The sequence below is a fragment of the Vigna radiata genome, chromosome 4, assembly GCF_000741045.1.
Source record: "Vigna radiata var. radiata cultivar VC1973A chromosome 4, Vradiata_ver6, whole genome shotgun sequence".
NCBI lineage: Eukaryota > Viridiplantae > Streptophyta > Magnoliopsida > Fabales > Fabaceae > Vigna > Vigna radiata.
The window spans coordinates 10,220,101-10,235,612 of NC_028354.1; the positions used below are offsets into that span (position 1 = coordinate 10,220,101).

General features: G+C 28.5%; 2 protein-coding genes across 3 annotated transcripts in view; both read right to left on the reverse strand.

The window, feature by feature from the left end:
• Positions 1–4,884, reverse strand: part of LOC106759222 (elongation factor G-2, mitochondrial) — a 30,963-nt gene extending 26,079 nt beyond the window's left edge. The window contains exons 1-6 of one of the 2 annotated variants that reach the window (XM_014642281.2): positions 4,601–4,884; positions 4,235–4,367; positions 2,734–3,211; positions 1,701–1,922; positions 901–1,022; positions 659–809 (exon numbers count right to left, since the gene is read on the reverse strand). In XM_014642281.2, the coding sequence (XP_014497767.1) occupies positions 659–809; positions 901–1,022; positions 1,701–1,922; positions 2,734–3,123 (885 nt within the window). In that variant the 5' untranslated portion in view covers positions 3,124–3,211; positions 4,235–4,367; positions 4,601–4,884. Of the gene's footprint in view, positions 1–658; positions 810–900; positions 1,023–1,700; positions 1,923–2,733; positions 3,212–4,234; positions 4,458–4,600 lie in introns of those variants that run through there. The other variant, XM_014642280.2, reaches the window with a different exon arrangement.
• Positions 4,885–9,564: 4,680 nt separating this feature from the next.
• On the reverse strand, positions 9,565–14,850 carry LOC106758338 (probable polygalacturonase At3g15720). The gene is made up of 7 exons (XM_014641271.1): positions 14,707–14,850; positions 12,595–12,732; positions 10,907–11,089; positions 10,414–10,621; positions 10,214–10,295; positions 10,018–10,126; positions 9,565–9,897 (listed from the first exon to the last, which is right to left on the reverse strand). Exons 1-7 carry the CDS (start codon positions 14,848–14,850, stop codon positions 9,565–9,567), a joined length of 1,197 nt encoding a protein of 398 aa, XP_014496757.1.
• Positions 14,851–15,512: the final 662 nt, after the last annotated feature.

Below are 15,512 nucleotides of genomic sequence, written 5' to 3' on the forward strand. Positions count from 1 at the left end.
GTCCGATAGCGGCCCGATAGCGGGTGGAACAATATGCCCAACGACAACAGAAATCGCTAGGATGGGCTCTAGTCATGGCTCTGATACCATGTTAGGAGTGGGTTTTAGACCTAACTCAACCCCACAAAACCGGCTTGTAAGGTGAGGTCTGCACCTCACTTATATATTATAAATTGGCCTTATCTCTAGCTGATGTGGGACTTCCAACAATCTCTACACCCTTTTACCCTTCTTTACTCTTTTATCACATATAATGATAAAGCAGAGAGTAGTACTGCTGTTGACTGTAAAAAATCTGTTTCACTCCTACTAAAGGGCAAAGCAAGTGGCAAATTAAAACATTAACGTACAAACATTATTATAATTTTCAGATGAACTGCACTAAACTGTGTTAGGATAAATTAATCAAGGGAAAATAGGGACTTTGAATAGATTTTCTTTTAAAATAATGCCTTTTCTCCATCACAAGCTACAGATATATATGCCTTATTTTTTTTATGCACATCTAGGATGCTCAAACCATCATGTCCTCCTTGTTTTAAGACAACAGACTAAGAAACTAAATGATAGAGCTTAGTAAAACAAATATGATTCATGTGACTCAATGAATCAAATATTTAACAAAAAATACTATGAAAATAATAATTGTTCTACACACCTCAAGATCAGCAGCTGATATGGTCTCATCGCCAAGAAAAGCTTCAGCAAGTTTATCGTCAACTTCTGAAACAGTTTCTATAAGTTCACGTCTTTTTTCTGCCACTAATGCTTCCATATCTGCAGGCACATCTTCAGAGACCACTTTTTCACTGCAATAAGCAGCAATAGTTTAAGTAAAAGAATAATGCAAGAGGAGACTTCTACATAGGAACACAAAATGCAGAAGGTTTTGAAACTTACCCACTTGAACCATGAAAATAGTAGGCCTTTAACTGCACAAGATCAACAAGTCCCTTAAAATTTTCTTCCAAACCTATTGGAACTTGCATTGCAGCACTATGATGTCGAAGCTTAGATCTAGCCTGGAAAATAAAAAAAACAAAAATAAAACAAAAAATTCTCTCAAAAAGATAACAATTTTAAATCTAAATAAGGCAGAGAGAATTTTTAAAATGCACAGGGTTAGTATAAAACAAATCTAGAGGTCAATAAATCATAAAACTAAAAGTTTGACTCGCATAATGCTAAAATCAATATTAAGATAGGAAAGCCTCTGCATATAAAAAACAGGGTCACAGATGAATTTTATTGATGACCAATGTTTATTAAGAAACACCTGTAAAAGAATTTGAAAACCAACTTTATTAAAATACCCACTTTCTCAAACACCACTGGAACAGTAAAAGTGGTGTTGGAAGGATTTAGATCAAGGAGGATGGTACCACTCTGGTACCATGTTGAGAAGAAAGAGGCCGAGAAGAAATATATCGAATGCCATGTGTTGGGTACACACATGAGTATTCTTATTTAGAATGTGAAATGGATACAATAAATGATGAACAAAATTCAATACCAAATCATCGGAAATACTTGGTAAGATATTTATCTATCAAATCATATCTACCAATTTAATGTAATCAAAGCATATATCTAATATAATCAACTCATATCCCTAACAAGGGGAATAATTAAAATTGTGTACATGGCACATGAACAAAGATAGTGTTGTCTACAATGCCTTCCATAAATCTCAAAAGCACCTGATTTAACACTTTCCATGGATCTGCTCCCATCCGATCAAGTTTATTGATAAATGCAAGTCTTGGAACATCATATCTTCTCATTTGCCGATCAACAGTAATGGACTGACTTTGCACCCCACCAACACTACAAAGAACGAGAATGGCACCATCAAGGACACGCAAAGCCCTCTCAACCTCAATGGTAAAATCAACATGACCAGGTGTGTCAATAATGTTAATCTGCAACAACACATTACCCAGGATATTAAATATAAATTATATGCAAGATAAAGAAAGGAAAAAATACATTTCCTCAAATGGCTAGAAGAATATATCAGTTACCTTATATGCATACTACAAGCAAGAAAAACAAGTTGTCCATCAAATTGTCAACATTTCTGATTGACTTCAAGATACAATTTGCTTTGATTTAACACCTATTTCGGTTTCACTATATTCCCCTACCATTTCAACCATGCACGACGGGAGACAGAGTAACTCTTCAATCTTTTATTTTTCACAAGTAATAAATAATCATAACCACAACTAACACTGATATTGATAATAATAACAACACCCAAAGTCCAAACTCTGATTCCTGGTACTCCATAACCTCACTACCACCACCTCAAAATTGATTAAAACTCAATAAGTAATCATAATAATTAATACTAATAATAAAATTAGTAGCAACAGCAGCACTCAAATGGACAAATCTAAATTCTCCTTTTATTTTTCTTGTTTTCCATTAGTTCAAAATTCGATTCAATTTGAACTTGGCTAACGTCACAAACTCTTCATCTCTTCCAATTTTATTGGAAATGTAAAATGAAACTTAAATTATACACATTGTCACTAGAACAATTTTTAAACTCTTTCAACCAATCAGAATCTTAAACCATTAGTTATTGTAAAATTCAAAACCGCTATACACCTCAAAATTCAATCCAATTTAATTCAATTAGAAATCAACTAGCATAACCAACTCCCCCAACTTTATCTAACTACTTCAATCCAACAGTCAGTGAGATATACAGCAACAAAGTCAAACCTTATAGTCCTTCCAAGTGCAGTATGTGGCAGCAGACTGAATTGTGATTCCCTTCTCCCTCTCCAAGTCCATAGAGTCCATTTTGGCACCAACGCCGTCCCTGCCCCTAACCTCGTGGATCTCGTGGATCCGACCCGTGTAGTAAAGAACCCGTTCCGTCAGCGTCGTCTTCCCGGAGTCGATGTGCGCCGAGATACCGATGTTGCGGAGCCGCTCCATCGACTCTTTCCACCATGGATCCTTCTCCAACTTCGAACGCGCAGCGTTACCAGCCGAAAACTGCCGGAGCTGGAAGGAACCGCCCAGGAGGAACGCTGCTGGGGACCGCGACGAGGTGGAGCAGAGCGCGTAAAGGAGGCGCGGTGCGGAGGACCGGGACAAGCGTGCCATGGCGGGTGTAGGGTTTTTTACCGTCTCTTTTTCTGGGGTTTTAACTAAGGAAATGAAACTAAAACCCTAATCATGTACCAATTTGCATCTGCAATAAGTAACTATTAAATTATAGTTAACTATATTTTTAATAACTTATATAAGGTCACCTGCATGCTAAAATGTTCTATTTTTTTTAAGGAACTCGAAAACATTCTTAATAATATATATATATATATATATATATATATATATATATATATATATGTGTGTGTGTGTGTGAGATTTTCTTCTTTTTTTTCTTGGAAATCAAATAAGAAAAACGAGTCATTATAAATTTAATATTTATATATTAAATGGAAAGTTTTCATTGAAATTTTAAAGCATTTACAAAAATCAAACTTTAAAAGTAGGTATTTGTTATGTAAGTAAGGAATTGAATAAATAGAAAAATGTACTTTGTGTTATAAAAAGTATTCATTAAGAATACCTGTCACATAAAATGTTACATGACCATTGTAATTAAAGCCATAGTAAAAAGTAGTAATTTTTATGACATGTGGTAGCTTTAACCGTGATATAAATGTGATAAAATTTCCAAGAATTGGTAAATCAGGGTGGACAAACTGCAATATCTACACAACTACTGAATTATATAACCAATTATAGTTCATAGAAACTGAACTGCATCCCCCAACCAACGCCTCCCTCCACCGTCGTCCCCTGGATCCCTTCCTCCTCCCCTGTCACGTCGTCTCCAGCGTCACCCCTTCTCCGACCTCCTTCTCCTCCTCCGCCGCTTCCGCCTCCCAACCCTCCTCGCCGCCAAAACTAACTCCCCCGCCAACTTCTCCCTCGACCACCACCCCCTCACCCACCCCGGCCTCTTCTCCACCCCCTCCCTCGCCCGTCCACCGCGTCCAGTCCTTCCACGACTACTCTCTCTTCGGCTACGGCCTCCCGCCCTCGCCCTCTTCCCCTACCGACAACTCCATCCACTCCTTTTGGAACTCAGGCGTCCTCCTGCTCCCGCCTCAACGGCGTCTTTTGTTCCCCCTCTTTTCCTTCGTTCTTCCACTGTTATATGGCAAGATTTTTCAATTTCTTTTGAAAGGGAAAGGGAAAAACGTACCTTTTGCAGATTTGTCTTTTTTTACAGCAAGAAGTGTTCTCAAATCCTTCAACCACGTGGAAGAGTCTTTAACAATTCGGTGGAGTGCAGCAAAGCTTTCAAAGCTTTCAACAGCGACTATCCTTCAACAACCCTGGCGGCAGCCGGAGATAGGAAATAGGAAATAGGAAAGTAGGAAATTGAGATGGAGAAAGGAAATAGAAAAAAGTTAACTGTGATTAAGAAAAGAAATAAGAAAACTGAAATTTCTGTACTGAAAATAAAAGTAGATTTTAGTAAAAATAGTTTAAGTTTTTTATGTTTAAAAAATATAAATAAACTATAATTTAAGGTTTTTAAATTAACTGTGTCTAGCTCAGTAAATACCTGACACCGTTCCTCTCCAATATAGCTAAAGCTTGCTCTTGCACACCGTTCTGCTTTGAAGAAGGTGATGGAACACTTTAAGCAACCAGAATGTGCTTGCGAACTGTGAGTGGAGTGGACATCGATGGTGGCTTCTGACGAATGGCCCTGAGCGGCGGCTGGCTCTGAGCGACGGCTGGTTGAGGAAGAATGGCTGTGAGGGTGAGCACGTCTTGGTGAGAGCTGTGTTCTTGATGTGAGATGGTAGGCGTTCTAGATTTAGGATTCTCAATTTTGGGCTATCAATTTTACTGCGAAAATAATATTTTAGGATTTCCTGATTTTGAATGTTTTGGAATTAGAGTTTATTAGTCTCATTTTATTGATTTCATTTCAGTCTTAAGGGAGTAATATTTAAGATGGGTTAACGTAAGTTTAATCTTTATGTCTAAAGATTTTCAGATACAAGTTTAAATTTTCATTAGGATTTTCAAAAGGAAAATGATTTACTGACCTACATTACTTTGTAACTTATTTTTATGAGTATTTTTATTATTTAAAAAAGTTAAACTTTATATTTATAAAGAAAAAGATAGATTAAAATATAAAATAATAAATGAAAGTATATATAAAAATTTGTTATAGAACTTTTAAATAAATTATTTATTGGATTTTTTATGCTTTTGTGTTTATTAAATGTTAAGAATAACATAAAAATATATTTTTATTTAAAAAGCCAAGCAAAACATGTTTTATAAGTAAAATAACATTTTTTTTTTTATAATATTTTTTTATAAATTTTAAATGCGTTGACTTTTGAATCTAAGCCTCCCTTTTCATATTAAAAATTCATGTATGAACTTAAAAGTTTCAAATATAAACAATTATAAAATAAAAAAACTACACCATATATACTTGCAAACTTGTGTTTATATTTTTTATATAAAACTTCAAGTTTCTCGTGTTCCTTAATTCAAATTCATTATGTTTATACCTTTGTATTTATATTTATATACTTATTTTTGTTTTTTAATAAATATCGATTTTAAAAAATAATAAATATAATGTTTATGGTGATTAAAAAAAAATTAAGAAGGATTCTAGATGTACTACAGAGGATTTGTCTACCAGACAACCATTGGGTAAGGACATAATGTGAGTGGATCGGGTAAATGCACTTCGGATAACTAATGTGAGTAATTACCTATATTATACATAAATATATGACATTTATGAATGATTAGCCGTATATATTTGAAATATACTAAATATATAATATTAATGACTAATTAACGAGTTATATTACATAAAAATATATGGTATTGATGAAAAATAATTTAGAATCTACAAACCTCGTATCAGATTTGACTAGACCTATCAATTTGGCTTCTCTAATATGGTTTGGCCTTGATCTACGTGGGTTAGAGTCAAAAAAGCCCACAAGACCAAAAACCCCCCTCATAGAAAAAGTCATAGGGCCAAAATATTTATAAAAGTCGTGTGGGTGTTGCTCCCTCCACCTTCCCAAGTGGGTCATGCACCTCCCCACTATTTTAATTTATTTCAAAAATATTTTACACCTCTCCACTATTTTCTTTTATTCCAAAAATACCATATACCTCCCCACTATCCTTAACAATCTTTCCCTTTCTCTCTTTACATTAATGGAGCATTTACATGGTTTAGATTTGAATTTGTGATATATTACAAAATATAAAATTAAGAGGAAACTTCAATATTATTACTTCTACCATTTTCATTTTATAAATTAAAAGATAGATGCAAATACAAAATAATAAACATAATAATATTGATAGTAAATAATGATATATTATTATTATTATATACTAACTTTATAATGACGAAAGAACTAAATAAATTCTAAATCTTTAACAAATAACTTTTTTTTATATTTTAAGTATTTAATAATATTTTTATATTATTTATTTAATAAATTAAATATTTTATTCAAATTATTTGAGTCAAGCATGTCAGTGAGTTAAAACATAATATAATGTAAAAACTTATAAATATTATATGTAAGAGAAACACACATATATATAAATATTTTTCTAGAAATTTAGAACAAAAATTTACCATTTATTAAGTAATTTGAAAAGAAAAAAAATATATTCAACAGCGAAAATAAGATTGAATCAAATTTATTTAAGAAAATATATCACAAGTTAAAATTTGAGTCATGTAAATACTTAAATACTCCATTCATTAATGTAGAGGGAGAAAGAGAAAGATTTTTAAGGATAGTGAGGAGGTGTAGGGTATTTTTGGAATAAAAAAAATAGTAGAGAGGTGTAGAATATTTTTGAAATAAATTAAAATAATAGGGAGGAGCAAAACCCACTTCAGGAGGTGCAGGGAGCAACACCCAAGTCGTGTGGGTTAGGACTAACCCATTGGCCTTGTTTTAGAATTTTTTTCTTTTTATTTTAAATGTAAGAAAAGTGTAATTAATTCTAATTTGTTCTGAGTCTGAGTGTTATAATTTTTAAAAATAATTCTATTATATTTGATGGACCAAAATTATTTAATTACTTTTTTTATTATATAAGATAGATATTTATTTTTGGTACTTAAAATTCTATAAATATTTATTATATAAAATTGACTTTTGGCTCTGTTCCAAAACATAGGGTTCCGAATTGAATCATCTTGAGCCTAATTTCTAGTCTATTGTTTCATTTAGGTTTAAACCCTTGTTTGGTCCGTAAGTTAAGTTCTGATATTCAGTTTAGTCCCCGTTTTTTAAAATGTCAACCTTTAGTCCCTATGATATAAAAAAAGTATCAAATCAGTCCTATTCGTTAACAAATCACAAGTTTTCATACCTAGGTATCCAATATTTTTGTGATTTGTTAACGGGAGGTGTTATGAACAACAAATTTTTCATTAAATGATTTGTTGTTCATAACACCTCCCGTTAACAAATCACAAAATATTTGATACATTTTTCATATCATAGGGACTAAAGGTTGACATTTTTAAAAGCGGGAACTAAACAGAATATCAGAACTTAACTTAGGGACAAAAAAAGGTTTAAGCCTTTCATTTATTAGCAGAACTTTCTGCCACTAAACATAATGTATTAATCTGATTAATGTTCCTAATATAGATTAAGTACAGATAAAAACAAATTAAGTCAATTTTATAATTTTTGCGTGGACTGTTATTTAAGTTTTTTGGAATATTATTATGGTACGAAGTTATTAATTCACAAATTTTATTTGAGAGCATACAAATATTCTTATGACTCAGATGATATTTTTCAAATAATATAAAATATATTACTTAAACATCTATATCTATTAATAAAGAATTTTTTTTTAGAGAATGCACTTTTTTATATATTTTATTATCAATTTTTCTCTTTTTTATATATATAAGGATTCTCTTTTTTTTTCATATATATTTTTTAAATAATTTTCTTTTAAATAAAATTATTATTTTATCAATTTTATCGAAAAGAAGAAGGTCAAACATTTATAAAGCTCGTGGCTTGAAGGATATATATCACTATCTCAATAAATATATATATGTATGTTTGTGTTTTAGTTTTTTTTAAAAAAAAAACAAATTAAAAAAAAATCATTATTATCATAATTATAAGCTTTAAATATGTTTTTAGTCTCTATGCTTTGGGACGATTTTGGTTTTAGTTTATTTTCAAATTATGGTACAATTTAGTCCTTCAACTCTAGAAAACTCTGGTTTTAGTCTTTTTTACCAATTTGTTTTTAACTTTATTTGTTCTTAGTTAACATTAAAGCAAAAATGTGTCAAACAGTGTAAACAATCCAAATGCTATAATGAAACATGTTTGAAACAACAAATAAAGTTTAAAAAAATTGGTAAAAAAGACTAAAACCAGAGTTTTCTAAAGTTGAAGAACTAAATTGTACCATAGTTTGGAAATGGACTAAAACCAAGATCGCCCCAAAATATAGAAACTAAAAACATATTTAACCCTAATTATAAAAATGAATATAAATGATTTTTATTAATTTTATAAATATTATTTTTGCTATAAATAATTATTTTAGTTTATCATATTAAGTTTTAGAAATAATTAAATAAATAACATTTAATTTATAAAAATATTACAAATAGAATGAAATTAATAAGATAATTACTTTAATTAAAATATATATTTAATAAGATAATGACGTTTAAATTAATTTTAATTTATAAAAAACAATTGTTTTTACTTCTCTATTTTATAGGTATTTATATAAATAAATAAATAAATATATATATATATATATATATATATATATATATAGATATATATATAATACGAGAGAGAGTAAAATCACAATAAATTATAAATATATATAAATTATATTGTTTTTAAAATTTAATTAAAGTTTTGTATTGAAGTTAAAACCCTAACCTACTTGAGAAGGAGGTTTTGGAGTTGAAATTTTTGTCTGACTCCTTACGTGAGAAACTTCAGGATAATTATATTTAGACAACATTTTTTTTTTGACAATATTTAAACATTAATTACTTATCAATCTGTGATTGGTAAAAAATTATTCCACAGTTTATCCCTTCTTAAAATAGAGCTTTGGGAGCTGCATGAATTAAATTGATACCGATAGATTTGACTTTCCTCTCTCCTCTCTCTTTTACGTTTACTACTTATTTTTACACCATTGAGACGTTTTACAAGTACACAAACTTAAGATCACCATCAAAGCATCTAACCTAACGAGAAATATTTATTTTATTATTTATGTTTCATAAGAAAATAACTTTTTTTTTTCCCTTTGAATCTAATTTATGTATTAGATTCTTAATATTATGTGCCCCAATCTCAAAAATCTATTTCATAAAGCAAAACTTAAGTACTAAAAGAATGGTAAAATTTGTAGCATTTGCTATACTATCATTTATTCCATCAACATTTGAGTACAGAAGAGAAAGAAAAATAAAACACTAAAACATAAAGGGATAGATTTGATAATTCAGGAGTGAGAAAGACATGGCACATGGGGATTACAGAAAGAGCACACCCCTTTTACATTCTTGCATGATGCATAAGTTTTCTTTCCAGCAATGGTAGTTATGTTAATCCCCTTCAACACAATGTTGGTGCAACCTAAGTTTTTGTCACAATGAAGTTTGATTGCATGTGGAGAACTTGAGGTTCCCCTCACATTATCATACATAACATCACTCACCCTCACTGCTTCTGCACTATCATATGGGTTGTATTGTTGATCAATAATTACAGGATTTTTAGCTTCCACAACTATGATATCCTTAAATGTGATCTTTCTTGCATATCCTTGACCTCCCTGATTTAAGGAACCAAAAATATTTTTAATATATCAAAATCAATGTATTTTTGAAGAAACATTAAAAAGACAAGAAAAAATAATTAAGAAAAAACATGAACTCAATAGTATTATTCTTACTATCCATGTCTTGATTCTAGCTCCATTTGTGGTTCTATTGAAGGTGCAATTTCGTACATATATCTCTTCTACTGTATGATGAGCTCCATTTTTTCCTAAGCTCCCGATACTATATGCATGGATCCCAAATAGTCTCATAATATTGACCTAATAATAACTTGAATCAATGTGAAACTAGAAATTTACTTCAACTTACCTGATGCCGTGGCCAGGTCCACAATAAACACCAATTATGCTTATGAAGGTTGATCCATGGTTAATGGCAATGCAATCATCCCCTTAAGTAAACAATAAAACTATATAATATCTCATTAACCAAATAATAATAATGTTTCTTTCTCTTTCTATCATTTCATGTCTCACGTTGTGTTTTCTGTACAAGATAAGCAGTTTTACCAGTTTCCATCTTAGAATTCTTGATGAGAATGTTGGATGAATAAGAGATATCAATCCCATCAGTGTTGGGACTTTCATCTGGTGCAATAAAATGAAGTTTGGAGATGAAGGATCCATTGCATCTGTTTATGCTTATATGATTTTTCGGACTATTGATGTGAGTTAATCCACTCAGGAATAGATTATTGCATTCACCAAAATGTACAGCCTGCATGCATATATATCATATCATATCAACAAATTCACATTCTGTGCTAAGTTTTGTGTTGTACTTTTAATACAATTATTTTAATATATTAAAAATATTTTTCATATACTTTAAAATATTGAATCATTATATTTTCATATACAATCATCCACTTTTTTATATATTTATTGCCTAATTTCACGACAAATTAACTCATATAATTACAGAATCACATCAAATCTTTTAAAAAAAAATATAGAAATCACAATAATTAAAAATAAATAAAAGAAAAACATTAAATCTTACAGTTGGTCTGTTAATTTCAGAATTGAAATAGGCATTCCACCATGGAGCACCTTGGCCATCAATCTGTCCTCCTCCACGAATAACAAGACCATTTATACGCTTGAAACGGATCCATGCCTTCCTAGTACCTTTTCCCAATTTCCAACCCTTAATGTTCTTTGGAGCAATAATGATTCCCTTAAGCTATCAAAGAAAAAGATAAATAACATATTACATATGAGTAATGGTACCATAATACATTTTTACATTCATTTGACACAGAATATAAAGATAAAATAATCATAAAAATATAAATTTTTATATTTTTTTAAGAAAAAAAAAATAAAAATAATTTTAAATAAATGTAAAAAATTTAAGTATGTGAAATAATATTTTTTATTACACATATATTCATTGTCATCAGAATATAAGGTATGAAGTTAAATGGTTAGGAGTTTCATCAAAATCACCGTATGACCTTATCGTTACAATTTGTACATATAATTTAAGATTTTCTTTTCTTGTATAGCTTTAAAATTTTACTGTCTTTATATTTGTATTATGATGAGTGCTAGCAACACTTTTTTATGATATTTCCTTTTACCACTACTTTTATGCGAGCTGCTAAATATAACCTTTTATTTGTTGATTAAAAAATCCTTAAATACCATCTAATTTTAAAAATAAAAAATGCATAATTAATTTAAATATTAATCTATAAACTAAAAAATATAAATATATTATAAATAAAAAACTATAATTGATTTATAAATTAGACTTTAAATTAGTCTCTAATATTAGTTACTAAAATTTGTTATCAAAGAATTAAAGTCTATATTGTTCTTATTTAATTTAGAGTCTAATTCACAAAGTAATTATAATTTTTTATTTATAATAAATACTATTTTAAATACTAAAATTTATGAATTTGTTTCTAAATTAGTTTTTATAATGATCAATTATTTTTTGGCTCTAAAATTAATTATTATTTAAGGATTTTCTTGTAATATCTTAATTGTCTATACAAATTAAACTATTACTCTTATGCTAATATCTTATTTGTTTTTTTTTCTCAGCCTTCTTTATTTTATCAAGATTTCCGTAACAACTTTTTTTTTTAATTTAAAACTTACTTATAAATTTATTTCATAAAATAAATATATTGTCTCACATTATTTATCATCAAAATTTATATATTTTTTAATGAAAATTGGAACAATTACATTATAATTTAGGCACAGATAAATATTTATTTTATATGATTTTTAAGTCATAAAATTAAAATTAAACATTTATACGAAGTATTACATCGATTCAAATACTAATTTTATTTTAAATTATATAAGCAAACAATTAAAAGTCTGAGCACTCTTCTTATCCTTTTAACATTTTATTTAAAATTTAAAGTACTCAATATTTTATTCTTTAGTTGTGTTGAAAATATTAGAATTATATATGTTTTGTGTTTAGTTTTTAAACTAAATTACGAAGAATTTAATTTTTACGAATGTAATGTAAAATATTATGTGAAGTGTTTTTTATACGATAAACGAAATTTTACAATAAATTATAATATTGTTTTCACATGCAGTTTATTAGAGGAAATATTTTTCATAACTTTCTTAAAATACATTGATTGAATGGTTTATAATTTAGTTAAAAATATATTTAAACTAAAAGATTATAAAATAATAAAGGTATTTATTAACCTTAATGTGAACGATTGCAGGCTTGCAGGGACCACTGAACAATAGAGGCTGCAGCATGAAAGTTTTCTCTTTGGGTATGAGAAGTGTTGGAGTGCCATAACTTGCATTGCATGTGTCTTTCCATGCTTTCAGAAAAGCCTTCACAATTTAACAAACAAAATAGTTTTAAATTATATCAAATAAGAGAAAGGAAAAAACTTTATTTTTACGAACAATTGATCCGTTTCAAATATTTTATTAAAATAAATTTAAACAAACTAAAAAAATTATAACAGATGTTCTATTATTAAAAAAATATTAAAAAAAAAGGTTAAATATGTTTTTAGTTCTTATATATTTTGGGGTGATTTTGGTTTTAGTTCCTCTTTCAAACTAAGGTATAATTTAGTCCTTTAACTTTAGAAAACTCTGGTTTTAGTCTTTCTTACAAAAACTTTTTAACTTTATTTGCGGTTTCAAACAGGTTTCTCAGTTAACATTGAAGCAAAAATGTGTCAAACAGTGTAAACAATTCAAATGCTATAATAAAATGTGCTTGAAACAGCAAATAAAGTTAAAATTTTTTGGTAAAAATGACTAAAACCAGAGTTTTCTAAAGTTGAAGGACTAAATTGTACCTTAATTTGAAAGAGGGACTAAAACCAAAATCGTCCCAAAATATAAGAACTAAAAACATATTTAACCCTAAAAAAAATTGTTAACATTTATCCTAAGAATATCACTTTTTCCACGTATCAAAAGTTCAAATAAGACATCATATACAAAAGAAATTAACTTCGAAAGTTTTGTAAAAGGCTTTGACTATAATTAAGTAAATGGTAACTCCAATTTGTTTTACATTAATTAGTCGAATATATTTTAAAAATTATTGTTTAATTGAAAATAATATAATACTAATCATGAATAACTAGTGAATGTGTAAAGCCAGGTTACAAATTCATTTGGAAATATACTTTTTCGGGTGCTTGTCTTTGAATACCAAGTGAAAAGACACTTTGTATTCATTAAAAATAATTATCCTCAAAATGTCCGTAAACATCCATTAAACGCTAGAAATTTAAAACATAAATAAACCATAACGAGATATCAAATAATTATAAAAAGGACAGTATATTGAAAATGTTTTAGTTATCATTTTACTCCTCAATTGATTTAGTTCAATTAAATGAAGAATGTAATTTTTGAAAAGGTTAAAAGTACTTTTAAAATCATTTTAAGCCTCTCAATATAACTAGTGTATACGGATTAAATAATTTGTTTCAAATATAAGAGTAGCTAGCTCTATTATAGTTCTACCTAACCAAACTTAATTAAGTTATATAATGAATAAGAAATAGTAGGTATTGAAACAAATATCAATGTTTATATAAAATTATACAAGTGAAAGTAAGTCCTGAAAATTAACATTTTTTTTTATCTACTATGCCAAAAAAATATATACATGGATATTCTAGTGATAATTGTATTGAGATAAAAATGAAAGAGAACACTTCCTTAAAAAAAAATAGTGATGTGAATGGAACGGATTCGGTGACTTCTTTAATTAACTTTGTTTATTTTCTTAACTGATTTTTTAAAAAATTAAAATTAATCATTAAACACATGAAAATTAATTAATGTTATGTAACTTTGAAAAGAAAACTTATTGAAACCGTATGTATAATTAAATTAATTTATTAATATTTAATTTCGATAGAACTTAAGTACCAATAAAATTATGACATTATATAATTATAATTTACCCAGTGATCAATTCTTAACTTAAGAATTTGTGGAAATAATGCTCCTTCAAAAACAAATATTTGAAAATTACGTAGATTCCGAATTTTCCAAAAATTAATATAGGGATAAAATCTTTCAAGAATGAACATATAGTGATAATTTAATTGGAAAAAGTTTCTTTTAACAACTTTCTTTTATAAGTTTTTAATAAGATATATGATTGATCTCTTTCAAATATTTTTTTAAACATAAATTCAAACTCACTAATTAAATAATGACATATATCTTATTATCAAAAAGTTGTTAAAAAGAATTATCAAAATATCAACATCCACAAATACATAATGATATATTTTGGAGTGTAGAAGAAAAGGAAAGTGAGAAACATACTTGGGAATCATCAGTTTCACCATTTCCGATGGCACCATAGTCAATAACATTGAATCTTGGAGCTGCATGAAGCTCCATTCTACCCCACACGCAAGGCGAATAAGCAAAAACACACATTCCTAGGGTAAGAAATAACAGTTTCATCTTCATGTTTTTTTCTTCTGATAACCTTCTCTATCATCAAGTCTATGTAATACAGGGCATGTAGAATGCTAGCCTAATATGAAAATATTGGAGAAAAAAGATAATTTATAGAATGTAGAAATGAACACACTACCAATGGAAGGAAACTGCACAAAAAGAAAAAATATATATATAATGGTGGAATTGAGAGATTCTATCACAAAACTTAATGTTAAGACATAAGAATTAATAATCCATGCACGAAATGTGCAAGCATCAAGTGTCATAAAATATATCAATTTAAAAAATAATGAGAAGACACAGAGAATATATTTAGAATATATTACGCATATTTTAAAAATCTCAAATTACATAATTACATGTGTAAAAACTTTTATACAAATTAAAAAAATACTTTTTATACCGTATATAAATTTAAACAATATAAAAGACTTTTTTATACCGATTAATTTCATGACCAATATAAAAAAGTATTTTACACATTTTTTTCCTTCATTTTGTTCCTACCTTTGTCACTCATGTTCGTCCTCCAACTTCACGCCTAATACCTCTCTGTCTTACAAGACTAGACGTTTTCATTTCAGAATAAGACATTAATTCCATATTCTAGGTAACCGAAAATGAAAATTGCAGTATTAGGAAATGCAATATTTTTCGATCAT